Source organism: Penicillium waksmanii (assembly GCF_028829765.1).
Source record: "Penicillium waksmanii strain IBT 27052 chromosome Unknown utg000004l:1.0-5674109.0:1.0-5678898.0, whole genome shotgun sequence".
Lineage (NCBI taxonomy): Eukaryota > Fungi > Ascomycota > Eurotiomycetes > Eurotiales > Aspergillaceae > Penicillium > Penicillium waksmanii.
The window spans coordinates 2,952,547-2,967,167 of record NW_026643251.1 but is presented as its reverse complement, the minus strand read 5'-3'; the positions used below and the strand labels follow the sequence as shown (position 1 = coordinate 2,967,167).

General features: G+C 50.7%; 4 protein-coding genes across 4 annotated transcripts; 2 read left to right on the top strand and 2 right to left on the bottom strand.

Moving 5' to 3' along the window:
- Positions 1 to 88: 88 nt before the first annotated feature.
- On the top strand, positions 89 to 1,665 carry N7481_003914 (bZIP transcription factor; the record flags this gene model as incomplete). Its single annotated transcript, XM_057263133.1, has 2 exons — positions 89 to 344; positions 1,181 to 1,665. The coding sequence occupies 2 exons, from the start codon at positions 89 to 91 to the stop codon at positions 1,663 to 1,665; spliced, it is 741 nt and encodes a 246-aa protein (XP_057124794.1).
- A 2,349-nt stretch (positions 1,666 to 4,014) lies between these two features.
- N7481_003913 (Eisosome component PIL1/LSP1 family protein) lies at positions 4,015 to 5,393 on the bottom strand (the record flags this gene model as incomplete). The annotated part of the gene is made up of 4 exons (XM_057263132.1): positions 4,015 to 4,613; positions 4,689 to 4,872; positions 4,953 to 5,086; positions 5,348 to 5,393. 4 exons carry the CDS (start codon positions 5,391 to 5,393, stop codon positions 4,015 to 4,017), a joined length of 963 nt encoding a protein of 320 aa, XP_057124793.1.
- Positions 5,394 to 6,564: 1,171 nt separating this feature from the next.
- N7481_003912 (ssDNA endodeoxyribonuclease RAD2) lies at positions 6,565 to 10,002 on the bottom strand (the record flags this gene model as incomplete). The annotated part of the gene is made up of 1 exon (XM_057263131.1): positions 6,565 to 10,002. One exon carries the CDS (start codon positions 10,000 to 10,002, stop codon positions 6,565 to 6,567), a length of 3,438 nt encoding a protein of 1,145 aa, XP_057124792.1.
- An 814-nt stretch (positions 10,003 to 10,816) lies between these two features.
- Positions 10,817 to 14,386, top strand: N7481_003911 (tRNA (34-2'-O)-methyltransferase regulator RTT10; the record flags this gene model as incomplete). The annotated part of the gene is made up of 3 exons (XM_057263130.1): positions 10,817 to 10,852; positions 10,914 to 13,586; positions 13,637 to 14,386. The coding sequence occupies 3 exons, from the start codon at positions 10,817 to 10,819 to the stop codon at positions 14,384 to 14,386; spliced, it is 3,459 nt and encodes a 1,152-aa protein (XP_057124791.1).
- Between the last annotated feature and the right edge of the window lie 235 nt (positions 14,387 to 14,621).

Sequence of the window (14,621 nt, the reverse complement as noted above, 5' to 3'; positions counted from 1 at the left end):
TTTTACTCTTTCCCTTTTCCCCTTCCCTTTCCCATTTTTAACTCTTCCCTCCCCCATCCATCCCCATCGCCTGTGTCCCTCCAATATCATGCCGGAGGAACAACCAAGGCCTGCGGGCCCCGGCTTCGACAAAATTGAAAATTTCAATTTCCTACTGTCGCGCACTGATCCATCAGCTAAGGGTCGGCAATATTCCTTTGACGGAGATACTGGGCTGGTCCCGTTCGCCAATGTGAACATAGATTACGATCAGACTGAAGGCATGGGCGGTCTGTCTGTCAGTTCCTACGACAGCATTGATGATGACCGCGCCTCTCTGGATCTCCGAGGATATCCCTATCACGGTATGTTATGATTGATCTTCTTTTTATTTTTTATTTTTTTTATACTTTTTATGGGATGGGAAATTGCATTTGCATTTCTTGTGTTGCCAGAGGTTGCATCTCTTGCGCCATCGCAAGGCTTGATGGTTCGTGCCAGTTAGGCTGGGCGCGCTTCTCGGTCGGCACTTTCGATGCTGGGACTGCAAGTCATGTCTTATTCTGAATTCCATTCTGCGTATTCTTGTGGTCTTTCAATCCCCCCCCCCGGGTCAGGGACATGGACCATGCCCTGGGTCTTAACGGTTTAACGGTCAGCGGTTCCCCTTAACCGCTAACCCGTTCAAACCTTTGACCACCACTCCCACTCCCAACCATCAAAGCTGCCACCACCAGCTGCCTCCGATCTCCCTGCACGATCGTATACGATCTACCCCGGACAGTCCAACTGCTCCATTTTTGCATTATGCGAGCTCGTGCTCATCGAGGCAGCCGGGATCATCATCAGCTAGCGAGCACGCAATCCCGCATGCAAATGACACGCGCAGCGTCATGGCTGTGGATGGCTGGCAGCCAACCTGAACCCTTATTACCTATTCCCTCTTTTCCCTTATTTCCCCATTTTCTGGCCTATTCGCGAGATGCCCATCTCCTCAGCCTCGGAGGGCCCTGCCTCATCTCTATTTTCACTTCCATCACCTCCTTGAACCTTTGCAATTATCTCCTCCCCTCTTGCTCTTCTCTTCTCTTCTCTTGTTTCTTCTCGACGACTTCCTCCTACTGCCTGACGAACCCCTTCTCCCCTCCATCATGTCGTCCTCTCGAGGGTATCGTCGACCAGACCGCTTACTCCCCCCCAGGTCCAGCTGGCGACAAGTCTATCAACTATTCTATTCCCGACCACATGATGCCCTATTCGGCTCACTCTATATATCCTCCTGTCCCCTTTGCGCCCGATGAGCTCGGTCACGCTCCAGGACAGTTGACTCCATCGGATGTCTCATCGTCCATCTCCCCGCCCAACGGCATCATGGGCAACTCCAAGTACTCCACCTCCATTCCCGGGGACCGCATCGCGGCAGCCCTGGGCCAAGAGGAAGGTGTACGGGGGGCCGCAGAAGAAGACCGTCGCCGCCGCAATACAGCTGCGTCGGCTCGCTTCCGCCAAAAAAAGAAACAACGCGAACAGGTCCTCGAACGTACCGTTCGCGAGACAACTGAGAAGAACGCCTCCCTCGAGGCCCGCGTCGCCCAGCTCGAGATGGAGAACCGCTGGTTGAAGAATCTCCTCACAGAAAAAACACGAGGCAACCGCTCCGCGCTTGCCAGGCGCTCCGCAAGATAGTTCTGCCTGGAGAATTCCAAAGGAAGCACTACTCGCGGCGGCCAAAAACATATTCAGCCAAAAAAGAAGGGTGTCGGCACTGATGAGTAAGACTCAAAATCAAAGCTGGCGTCCCTTTTTTTTTGTTAAGTTTTTTGAGCTTCTCCATTTTTCTCTCTCTTTTGCCGTCGTTCTTCTCTCTTGATTGCTGTCTGCGAACTGCTCGAGTCTGATCCCGTTGCGCGTTTCATGTATCATCTCCTTCTTACCTTACACGCCCTCCCCCCGTCTGGTATGACGGGTCTTCTTTCGGTTTTACCTATTTGCGCGGCTCTGCTCCACAGATGGCGTGGTAGCGGGCCATGACGATGTCACGACCTTTCTCCAATTCTCGTTCTCCACTCGGCCCTTGCCGACCGTGGCTTCTGCGATTCTCAGGGATGGTCCTCTTGTGCTCAGAATCGGAGTCTTTCTTTTCCTTTCTTTTTGGGTTGGTTTGGTTTGGTAAAACCTTTGATCCTTTACTTTCGCCTTCCTCTATCTCTCTCCCATCCTTCTGCCCGGGCTTTCCTGTCTCTTCTATCTCCCATCTCTCCTCTGCCTGGGTCTTCCTCCACCCTATAAGGAAATACTATAGGATCTGTTTCGCCTTGCCTTGCCTTCCTTACATTTCTCTCGTTGTGGATTTCTTTCCCCGGCATGCCCTATCCAGGCCAGGATAGGTGACGATAAGATGCGATGTGGGTGATATGGATGTGGTGTGTGTGGTGTGGTGTTAATGTTGTTTTGGATTGTGTCGGTGCCGATGGGCTTTAGCTATCGGTTTGCGATGTTTCTTGCGGGTCTGTTTTGTTCTCTGTTCTTTTTTCTCCTTTTTTCCTATCCTACCGGGTTGGATTCGCAGTTTGCACACAGAAATGATTGCTCTGGACCGGCGTGTCCTCTTCTTTTCATTATAGTCCCTCGTAATGGTTACCCCTTGTAGTTCGCAAAGTATGAACTACTGCAACCACAGTAACTATCATACATAGCAGACTCAGAAGGTACTACTAACTAGTTACTCGAAACTAATCCACATCACTAGTACTACATACCCTAGACCTGGGTATAAAAACAAACTTTAAACTAGTCCGCTAGTTACTAGTTAGTATATCATGTTGAAGATAGAGATCAATTGAACAAATTCATTAACACCTAATTGATTACCCATCCATCCACAAACAAAACCCCAACACGAGATGGTATTACATTAAAAAAAACACAACAGGCAAAAAGAAAAAAAAAAAAAAAAGCACACAGACACAAGCGCACATTCAAAATCAGATGAATTGTCAGCACAAAAAACCCGTTGCGTATTCCGGCCATGAGTTGACGCCATCCCCGCCCTGAAAGAGGTAATGAGGCACTAGGGCAACAGGGTAAGAGAGGTAATAGGACCAATATTTCATCAACCCTTTTTCAATCAAACCTTACCGAGCGTTGTCGCCGGGGGGTCGGTGATTGCCAGAAGATCATTTCCTTTTTTCTTCTTCTCTTTTCTTTTCAAATAACTCAAAGTTCAAAAAACCAATTGGTTGGAACCCGGGCGACTTGAACTTGAACTTGACTTGACAACCTCGACCCCCCGGCCCGCCCTGATTATTCCCCAACGGGTCTAGAGCCGAACGAGCACGACCAACGGATGTTATATCACGACATTGCAACGGTCATCATGTGGAGGTGCACACAAGGAGCGGAGGCAACCGACCATTACATCAAGCGTGATAGGCTCGAATAGAGAGGACTTGACAGAATTGCGTGACCACTTTAACTTGGACACTCCACGCCACATCCTTCCGCCCCGCGATAGTTCGATAGTTTCTTGAATGATCTAGTCGCCAAGACGCCTAGCACCTGGTATGTATAGACCGGAAGTCTTATATTCACGGACTAGCCGGCTGCATGGGCTGCATGTTACCCACATCTGGTGATCCTGGTGATTTCCCGGAGCGGAAAAATGCAGGTGCAGGTGTAGGTGCAGGTGCAGACGCCGGAATAGTCCCTTTGAGAGATATCCGCATACCGATGTCTATGCGATACGATGACACCATCGGGAAGGCAGGAGAGACGTGGGAAAAATGAGTGTGGGGGTGGATGTATGGTGGAGGATCTGTGTGCAGGTGGAGTTGGAGGCACAGACAAGACGTGATAGTAGAGCACAAGCGAAGCCGTGAGATTCGTGACAACAAAGAAAAAGAAAAAAAAAGAGAAGGAGAAAGGGACGAGAAGGGTTTAAGGGAAATAAGACACCAAGACAGATCGAGTAGGAGAGAAACAAACGCATTAACAAACTCAGTGACAGAACAGAAACAAAGATTCTGATCGCGTCACCTAAGCAGCAATGGGCTCCCGCTCCTCCTCACGTCCTCGTGCCTCACCGTCCATAGTGCTGAGACCATCCTCGTCTACATAGTCGGGGTGCTGGTCAGCGGGGAGCCAGGAGTCACGGTCTCCAGTCATGGGCTGGTCCTGGGTAGAGAGATCAACGCCCTCGCGGCTCTTAATGGCGTTGCGGTGGCGCTGGGAGAGAGTGCGCGAGCGCTGCGACAGGCCGGACTTGACGACGGACTTGGAGGTAACCCAGTTGCTAAGCGCATCCTCGCAATCCTGGATGATGGCCTTGCTGGCATCGTAACCGTCATAGGCGTGGCGGGTCTCGCCGGGGGTTACGGGGGTGTCGTCGATCAGGTCCAGGAGGTGCTTGCCGTAGCCGGCGATGATGGCGACCTTCTCGCAGTGTTCGCGGAGAGCGTCGAATTGGTACTGGAAGGCTGCCTTGACCTTTTCGCGGGTGATGTTTGACAGCTGGGCTTCGGCGACTAGGGATTCGGCCTCGGCGCGGACGAGTTCCTGCTCCAGGACGACGATGCGCGGCGAGTTGGGGTCCTTGTACTTCAGCTTGGCGATCTCATCGGTGATCTTTTGCTTGCCTGGATTGGGGTTAGCTTTTTTTGCGGCTGAAAGAAAGGGTCATGATTCATGCATGATTGCTGGGGTGCGCATACGGTCTCGGCTGGGCTGTACGGAGGCCTCGATGTTGCGGATGCTCTTGATGGTCACGCGGTACTGGTCGTAGCGGTCGACGAACTGATCCTCCAGCTCACCGATCTCATAGATCAGGACACCGAGCTTGTCGGTGACATCCGATACGTCCTCATCACAGGCTTCACCCCAGATTGACAATTGTTGCTAGCGGATCGGTTAGCATTCTCTTCTCCATTCCTGCCCGGCAATTCCCCGGATTAATGGATGATCAATGATCGACATACGGCGACTTCCATGCGCTCGCGCGCGACGAGCTCCATACTGCGCATGGCGTTCTTCTCCATCTTGACGAGTTGCGACAGCTTGCGGGCGAGATCAGGTCCGAAGGCACCCGCGGCATTCTTGCGGAAGGCATGGCCTAGATTGTGGACGTATTAGCGATGGCGCATTCGAATTGGAATTCAATCTCTATGTGTTCTCGTCTTTCTCAACCGTCTGCGCAAATTTGATCCGCCGAAATCCACTTGGAATTGGGGGTGGAGCGGAGCGGGAGCGCGGGAGAGGCTGGAGATCCCGACCCGATCAGGCAGCATTCAGGAATCATCCCCCTCATGGTCCAGCGCTCTGGTCGCACAGGGTAGGAGTGTCGGAGTCACAACAGATATCTCATCTCACTCACCGATGCCTCCCTTTCCGAGCCAGCGGTTCGATTTGGTGGTGGACATGGGTGGTGGGGGGGTTCTCGACCTGAGCGGCGGTCGGAACGCGCGACTGGCGCATAGAATAGGTGCGATGCATGGTGGTGAGTTAATGCGAGGTTGAGTCGGGTACAAAGGTGGAGGACTCGAAGTGGTACGGGTGATGGATAACGAAGCGAGGTACCTGCAGAGTGGACGGAGGTTAAAGGTCTTGGATCGTCAAAGGCGCAGGGCAATAGGAGAAAAAAGAGAGAGAGAGAGAGAGAGAGAGAGAGAGAGAGAGAGAGAGAGAGAGAGAAGGAATCTTGCGCAGTAGTGACGTGAGATGAAAAAAAAAGAGAAAAAGGAGGGAACTCACGTTGAGCGGAGCAGGGCGGAAATCGAGCTGCAACCGGAGATCGACACAGGGGTTTTCAGGAGGAGAATTGTCGAGGGAAGAAGCGTGGGGAGTAGATTATTAGATTATTAGGGGTGGTGAGGATGAGATCCCCTAGTGACGTCGTAGAACTTGACCGTGGAAGTGCCTAGTCTACTCATCCAGTACTAGGAGTGCGAGAGTGCTGGGTTGCCCCGGAGAAGGCGGATCAACTGGTCCCCTCCTCAACCACTAATGCGAACGCTAGAAAACCTTCAATTGACCTTGCTAGACCTTCCAATGGTTCGATCGGGGCCCGCAGACCCGCAGTAGCACCAGCTTGTTCTTCTTTTCATGTTGCTGCAATTTTGCGCCACGATCGCCGACGTCATCGAATTGGGCCTGATGTCATGCGCTTGGGACTGACGGCTGTTCCTGCAGAAATCAACCATGTCATCGAGTCATTGGCGTTGCAGTAAGAAAAAGACAGGAGAAAACCTTTTATGACATTGAGATGGATCAGGTTCAGATCAGAGGGGTTCCTGTCAGGCCGTGGATCTTCGTGGGGAACTACAGAGCTAGAGCTGGAGCTGGAGCTGGAATGCAGGTCACCACTGCTTATCAGGAAGATCAGTGGGGGATGGCCCAGTCGACAATTCTCGGTTCGCCGCTATCAGTGGCCAGTTCATCTGCCATAACCACTCGTTCGGGTCATCGACATTCAACTTTACTCGGACCCGAGACTCCTTCAAGTTACCGAGTGATGTCGATCGGGACGTGCATTCGATATTATGCTGCACCACTTGGCCCTATCTATCATATAACTATACATATCACCCTTTCTCAAGAGCCTTGTGTTTTACGTTTCTTGCTGCTTCCTCGGCTCTTACCATCTCCCTTCTTCGTAGCGGGTGCCACACGCTTGCCTTGGCTTGTAGCAGCACCCCCAGCCTCAGGTTCGAGCCCTGGACTTTCTAAAGGCTCACCGCCACGAGATTGTCTCCCCGTCAGAGTTTGCGCTTCTTGTCGGAGTCGCCCAAATGCTTTCTCCATCCGACTGGGCCCAGCACCACGCACACGTGGCGCAAATGCTCCAGCCCCTTGTGGGCCTGCCATGAACTGTGTAATATTCGACTGCGTACCTTCTTGCTCTCGTCGATTCATATCCCGAATGACCGGCACAAGAACCTCATCTGTGCGTTCCGGATTCCAGCCGATTGTCGCCATGAGGAAATTCCGTAGTCCATTCAAGTCCGGAACTCCCCACTGGAAGGGCGAGGCGTCTGCATCGACCTCGGGCTCGAGGTACGCCTCGTCTACCCGTAGGTCGGGAAATGCAGGAGGCAGGAAGATCTTGGACGCTTTCTTTCGGAACTTCTTTCTAAACGCAAGGTGGGCATCGTCAGGGTTGTTGACCCCCATCTGCACCTGCGACCACCAGTCGCGGAACTCCTCCAGGCTGCCAAACTCGGTGATGATCTCCAATGCGGTGACTGGTCCAATGCCGGGAATACCCTCGGTATAATCACTGCCTAGAAGGTGTGCAAAATTAATGAGTTTTTGCCGGTGGAGGGCATACTCCTTCTCCAGGTCGGAGGTTAGATAGCATTCCACAAACTTGCTTTGGTTGAACATGTTCTTGTAGACTCGGTTCCCACCAAAGAGGAAAATATCGCTATCGTCCGTCACAATACCATCCACAAGTCCCAGGGTAACAAGCTTCGCACACTGTGCTTCCGCTTCCATGGGCGCGGTGACATAGGGCAGCCCAAATAGCCGTAGTAATTGCTGGCACTCGTTGATCATGATTTGGGTCACCTCATCTGCATCACGTTGGTCCTTGCGGTGCTGATTACGCAGCTGCTTGAGCTCTTGTTCATAATCAAGTGCGTCCTGGATGGGCGCCGCCGAGTTCAAAACTTGGGCAAATCGGACGTGCTCCTCCGACTCGGCCGCAAGCTGCCTGAGAAGTTCTTCATCTTCCGGGTCGCTGTATTCGCCATCGTCTTCCATCACAATCGGGGGTTGAACCGGCCCTTGAGACTCGTAGTGCTGGTTGGAGACCACGACGATTTCCGGCGCAGGTGCAGGTGCAGGTGCGGGTGTAGCAGAAACCGGCACAGGTGCCTCAGTTAACACATCCTCAAACTCGGGTTCGGGGGATGGCTCGGGAGATGGCTCAATATTGACGGGTTGTCTTTGCTGTTGAGGCACTCCCGCTTGTTCAGGAATCGATTTTTGGAATGCTTTAATGCCATTTGCCTCTTGAGTATCAGAGGGTTTGGTCGCTGTCTCGGATTTTGCTCTTTCCACCAATGGTTCAAAGACTGGCTCCTCTTTGGTAGTCTCCAGTTGGTCAGTTGGAGGGATCTCGAAATGCGTTTGAGACACGGGTTCTTCCTTTTCAGGTTTGTCCGCCTCGAGCGTAATCACTTCTTTTGTTTCGGAGAGGTCGTCAACATCGATAATTTCTGGTGATCGACGATTGGACAGAAAGAAATGATCAGGTTCATCTGCATCATGGCCGTCTTCATCTTGAGCCTCCTCGCGTGTGGTATCTATGAAGAATTTTTCATTTAGGCGTTCGCCAACAAACCAAGGGGGAGGCGGTTCAGTCTTTTTCTTCGCCTTGTCGGAGTCTTTCATGAAGCCACCGGCATGTTCATCGGGCTTTGCTTGCTTGGCTGGCCGAGGGGCCTTATTAAGCTGAACAGACTCAAATGGGAGAGGGCCGTTGAATGGGTTCTCCACACGCGGACGAGGTTTGTCCTTGACGAGCTTTGTCTGCGCGATGGCGGCTGTGAAATCCATTCCATCGTCATCATCGTCGCTTTCAATTGGCATGTCCATCATAGGTGCAGGAGCGGCTGCTGAGGTGGTCGGTCGGTTGATCGGAATATCAGGCATATCCTCATCATGTTCCTCATGAGGTTGCAACGAGAGTGCGATTGCTTCTCTGAGTTCATCGTCATCTTCCTCGAACAATCCGGTGTCCGATTGCGGGAGGACGTTATCATCACCCTGGACAAAAAGCGCGTCCTCCTCGGCCTCAGCTCGTGCTCGCCCGGCCTCAGATTTGCGTGATTCCCACAGTACTCTTTGCATGCGAGCGTCCTCCTGCGCTTGCTCAAGAGACTGATCAAAGGCACCTTCTTGCAAGAAAGGGAGTTTGGGAAGTCTGTTGAGGCCTTCAATCGGAACATCCTCGAACTCGTCTTCGTCCGACACGTCCTCGGACCCCGAGAGAAACTCTGGTTGGCCATATTGATCAACATCAATGGGTTTGTCTTCATAGCCTTCATTCTTGTTCCCAACAACACCCAGAACCCAGCCACCTTCGTGCTGGCTATCTTTGACGAGAACGTATTCCCTGCCACGCTCTCCGGCGATTCTCTGGCCAGAGTTGTAGAATGCCTCTTCGCCATTCATCCCGTTGATATTCATTAGTCGCTGGGTTAAATCGTTGCGCTCTTTTACTCTTTCGATTTGAAACCTCGAGAAGTCCATACGGTTTGGAAACATGGTATCAAGCTGCTCCTTCGAATAACCCATTCGTAGTCGACTCCGAAGTCGTGCCGCGTTCAAGATATTATAACGATCGGTAGCCGGTAGACTAAGAAAAAATTGGCTATCAAAGTCGATCTTTGAGAAATCGTAGAGATTGATATCCTGGCCCTGATGGAATTGCCTCGCATATTCCTCGAGCTCGTCTTGTGACATAATGCGGGGGTCATTTGGAGCACCCATCTCTTCCAAGGAGACGTCAAGATTTGGCAGATGATAGGCGTCTTTCTTCTTGAACTTGCGAGTCTGTTGTTTCTCTTTCTCGTTCATCATAGCTTCATCTACATAGACGGGTGCTTCAGTGACCTCTTCTTCCTCTTGTTGGCGTTTCTTTTCTCGGCGTCGCGTTTCAGCTTCTTCCTCGGCGCTACGCTGCATCTGCACAGCGAGCAACTTTCCTGCTGTCCGCGTCGCATCTTCTCGGCGACCTTCCCGTCTTTTTTTTCTGCCCGCGATGGTTTGTCGTTTTAAGGCCGGGGCGCCGCCATCGAAGACGAAGACCGGTCGAATTCCGAAATATAATAGTTTGCATATCCGGCGGAAGAAGCCGACAACGTGTGAATTGCGCAGTGCGTTTCCCTCCTTATCACGCACTGCCTTGAGGAATTGGTAGATCCATATAGACGCGTCGACGGCCAGGCGCTTTTTATTAAGAGTTTCGAGTTTGATGGGTCGAGCGCAAGGTTGCACTACGGTCCAAAGACCGGTGACACCCATTGTTGTTCAGGGTAAGGAGTCATTCGATCTCGATCCCGATCCGACCTGCTGACCACGACGGGAGGGGTGGAAGCTTGTTAGTGAGGTGAGCATGGATCCAGGATCAAGATCGCTGGTCCGCGCGATGACGGCACCGATGGAGCCTAGCTGACGGGGGTTGAAAAGAGTGGAACCGCCAAGGCCGTCCGGAATTACTAATAATCCGGCTCTCAGTCCGCGTTGAGTATTATTAAGCAAAGAGGTGCGTTATAATTGGCCGATGGGACTAATGCAGATTCCGCCCTAATTGACTGACCAACACCAATATCCTGCATTTAGCATATAAAGCACCTCAAAGATCGTTTATATATATATATATGAACAGTGACTTTTTAATAAAGAATTGAAAGGAAGGATTGTTTACTGAGCGTCTCCTTGTTTTATAGAACATGCTGGCCGTATCTGGTGATCGCATGGAACGTATACTATGAACCAAAAACGGGCACTATATATTTAAGTCTAGGCTGTCGTCGATTATATCTTGCCATATAAAAGCGTCGCCCTATTTAGATTTTGCTCGATCGCTTTCTAGCCGTCAACGATTTACTTTTGCATGCAAAAAAGAGGTGCGTTTTAGCCATCGCCCACCTCGCGGAATCACGTGGACAATATGACCACTTTGGGCCTAGTGCGGGACAAACGGGGATGACATAATATTTTCTGGGAGGGCAGCAATTTTGAGGCGCCTTCCTGTTTAGTGGGCTGGCATTGATCACGCAGGGTTAAACGGGGAGAGAATCTATATTTGATACTTCATGTCCTTCATGCAGGAAATATGTCGGAGCTAATGGGAATGTCGACGTCTCTTGAGGTTTGCATGCCCCTCGTCACATTCCTTCTACATGAAATTGTTCCGCTGACTCTAATCGCAGCACGTGGATGCTTGTGTCCCAATTACAGCCCTGAAAACCTTTGAATGGGGTGACAAACTGTTCGTATTTAAAGGACAAGGTCCCTTTTTCCGGGTCATTGATGACCAGACTGGAGATGTTGTTGCTCAAATCCAGGGCTTCAAAAGAAACAATGTCCATGGTTTCATTCCCCTGCCCCAAAAAGAACATGATCGTGTTCAAGTGGTTATCTGGGGTAGTTCTTCAGTTCGAACTGTTGAACTTGTCTTTGGCAAAGATCCCAATGAAGCCATTGCGATATCCGCAGCCACCGCCGAATTTCTTGCTCCGGACTGGATCTTGAATGGGTGTGCAGCAGTCCCAGGTGGATCTAACTCGGTATATCTTATGACTGCAAACAATGCTCTTCTAGGCCTGAAGCTCTCAACGGATACTGCTTCTAGCCATTATGATGCATCAATTTGCATGCGTCAATTGACAACAAGCGTCAAATCCATTTTATATACGGGAGATTTGGTCGCGCTGTCCGCTTCCCATGTCCTGATCGTGTCCGGTACCGCCTTTGGAGAGATAATTGTCTGGTCTTGTTTTATCAATGACAAAGATCCATCTAAACCAGAAGCAATTGGATCTATCCATCACTTCTTCACAGGACACGAAGGGTCGATATACGGTGTGCGTATTTCACCCAAGATCCAATCTTTGAACGATGGCCAACCCGGTCGTCTCTTAGCAAGCTGCAGCGATGATCGGACGATGCGCATTTGGGACATATCGGACTGTGAAAACAAGTCCGTCCAGGATCACTCCGCGTACTCCACGGATGGATTCGAGCTTCGAAGTACCGGATTTGGAAGCACCGCAACAGAACATTCCGAGCTTGGATCGGAATCGTGCGTTGCACAGGCCTATGGACACACAGCTCGTATCTGGGCCGTGAAATTCCGATCAATGAGAGAAAATAACCCGAACAAATTAGGCCTGGTAACCCGCGGTGAGGACTCTACTTCTGTGCAATGGGATCTGAACTGGGAGACATCATCACCTGGTAATTCCAAATATCACCTTCAGCAAACATCTTCGATGCACTCTCATGCTGGCAAACATATCTGGTCCATGGATCTTTGCAGCCGAGGTGAAGAAACCGTGGTGTTTACTGGAGGAGCTGATGGCGCATTAAAAAGCTATCGTATCCAGGAAATAAACTCTCCAAAAAAGCCCGATCCTCCAGTGAACCTGAAGCTAGCAAGACTCCATGGCCCTAAATGTTTTGGTTTGGTGGCACCCGACTGTTTCCTTTCTTGTTCGGTGCGCAGCGAAGTCCAGCTCGGGCATTTGGGACCTGAAGAGTATCCCGAAATCGCATGGGAGCAGCTTTCTGTCCTGGACGATCTCTCCAAGTTTGCAACAATGGCAGGATCGCCTGAACTAGGACTAGCTTTGATTGGCAATTCCAAGGGTCTTGTTCGACTATACAACCATAACACGAAGTCATTCTATGAGTTGGTTGATCTGGGCGAGCGGGCTCTGGGTTTCTTTATCCTTGAGCCCTCTGTGCAGTCTGGATCTTTTTCGTTTATTGCGACCTATCTCAAAGATGACAAGGCGACAATGGTGACTGTGAATGAGTGGAGAACTGGTAGCCCACGAGTTGAAACCACCACATTTTCACTGCCAAGGAGACCATTCGAACTATCTTCGGCAGGCCTAACCCACGATGGCCAATATCTGGTCATTGGATCTAAGCTTGGCGGATTGGCGATATACCGAGTGTCGGGCCTGCACATGTCATCGGAGCCTCTTATGCTAGACCGGCGTGCACATGGCAAGGAAGGCACTCATCACATCCAGGCACTACCAGCTGCAAATGGGCTGCAAAACCCACCCTCTCAATTCATTCTCACATGTGGGCGTGATGGTAACTACTGTATTCATGAGATCAAGGCCAACGGCGGCGGCGACGAAGGATTATCCTTTGAAACTCTGCATCGAACATCCTCGGCGCTAGGCACCCACTTGCAAGGGGTATATTTTGATGAAGACACTGGGGATCTTATGATATATGGATTCAGGGGACAAACATTTGTCCTCCGAAACGAGTCTAAACAAGCCGATGTCGATCACATCCCCTCCGGTGGTTTCCGTCGTACTTGGACCTTTCACCCCGGCATCAAGGGCAGCGGCGAAGCTCTTTTTATGTTCCAAGAAGGCGCGCAAATATTGCCCGTCCGCATTCAAATGAATCGCAAACGATCTGTTCGAGCTGGTGTCCATGGACGAGAAATCAAATCCCTGGATTGCCGAAATGCCGTTGAGGGAAGACCAGTGCTCTTCGCTACGGGAGCAGAGGACACCACCTTGCGTATCATGTCACCGTCTAATTATGCAGATAAAGCGCCTTGGGGGTCGTTCAGAACCCATTTGATTCTCAAAGAACATAAAAGTGGAGTCCAGCAAGTCACCTGGTCCAAGAATGGGCAGTATCTCTTCACTAGTGCTGGGTATGAAGACTTTTTTGTCTGGAAGGTTGGATTGCTCCCTTCTTTTGGCATCACGGCAGTCCTAATTGCTACCTGCCCAACGTCCGAGGTGGATTCGGAGCTCCGCGTCACCAGTTTTGATACGGTGGAAGTGGGAGAATCCGGCTCTGAGGGTCACCTCATTTGTTTGACCCTTTCCAACTCGAAAATCAGGGTATGTTAACCGCCAAGGAGTCATCGAGAATTTTGCTAACGAAATAATAGATATTCCACTTTTCCCCGAATGAAGGTGGCCGCTTCACCCTATTGGCCCAAGGGCGATACATGACGAACTGCCTGACACAAGCCAAATTCGTGATGAAAGGCTCTTCAGTCAGTCTGATCACTGCAGCGACCGATGGATACTTCACTCTATGGGACTTGACCAGCACCCTTGAACCATTCTATGCAATCAGCTCGTCAGAACTAAAACTCAAGAAACCCCTCGATGGCTCTCAGATCTCACCTGAGAGCATTACTTGCGAGAACCGTTACCAGATCACCTCCAATAGCATCAAAGCGATGGAGCTGGTGCAAATATTCGATAATGTCAATGCCTTGTTGACTGGAAGCGACGACAACTCGATGACGGTGTCTTTATTGAAGACATCGCCTACAAACCCATACCGAAATGCGGAAGTAGTGACGGTTTCGATTCCGGGCGCCCACGCGGCTTCAGTGACAACTCTTCAAATCATCGAATGCAAGAAGAGTAAGACTTCTAGCTCTGGACCCGAAACAACAATCCTGACGGTCGCAACCTCTGGCAACGACCACAGGGTCAAGATCTGGTCAATCGCCATCGACCCCACTCAAATTGGTACGGCTGGGATAAAGATCGATCTCCTGCTAGATCGATATAGCTCTGTTGCCGATATTTCGTCCATTGGAATTCTTCGGGATCCCGCTTCGGCAGAGACTCAGTTGTTGATTGGAGGTGTGGGATTGGAATTGTTGCAACTCAAATCGCGATGAACCTCTAAACGCGCATTTGAACCATGAAATAGAAACGTACATATAAAATACAGACAAAGGATTTCGAATCATAACAAGTTTCAAGTTCAACTTTCAGCTGAAGAAGTAAAAGAAACTGGTACTAGTTATAAATGACTCTTAGTATGCTCCCATCCCACCTGCTACCACGCTTTGCGCTGCCTGGGATTTCCCCTCCCGAATGCACAGCTAGTGCCATGAGGAGGCCCTTTCAACT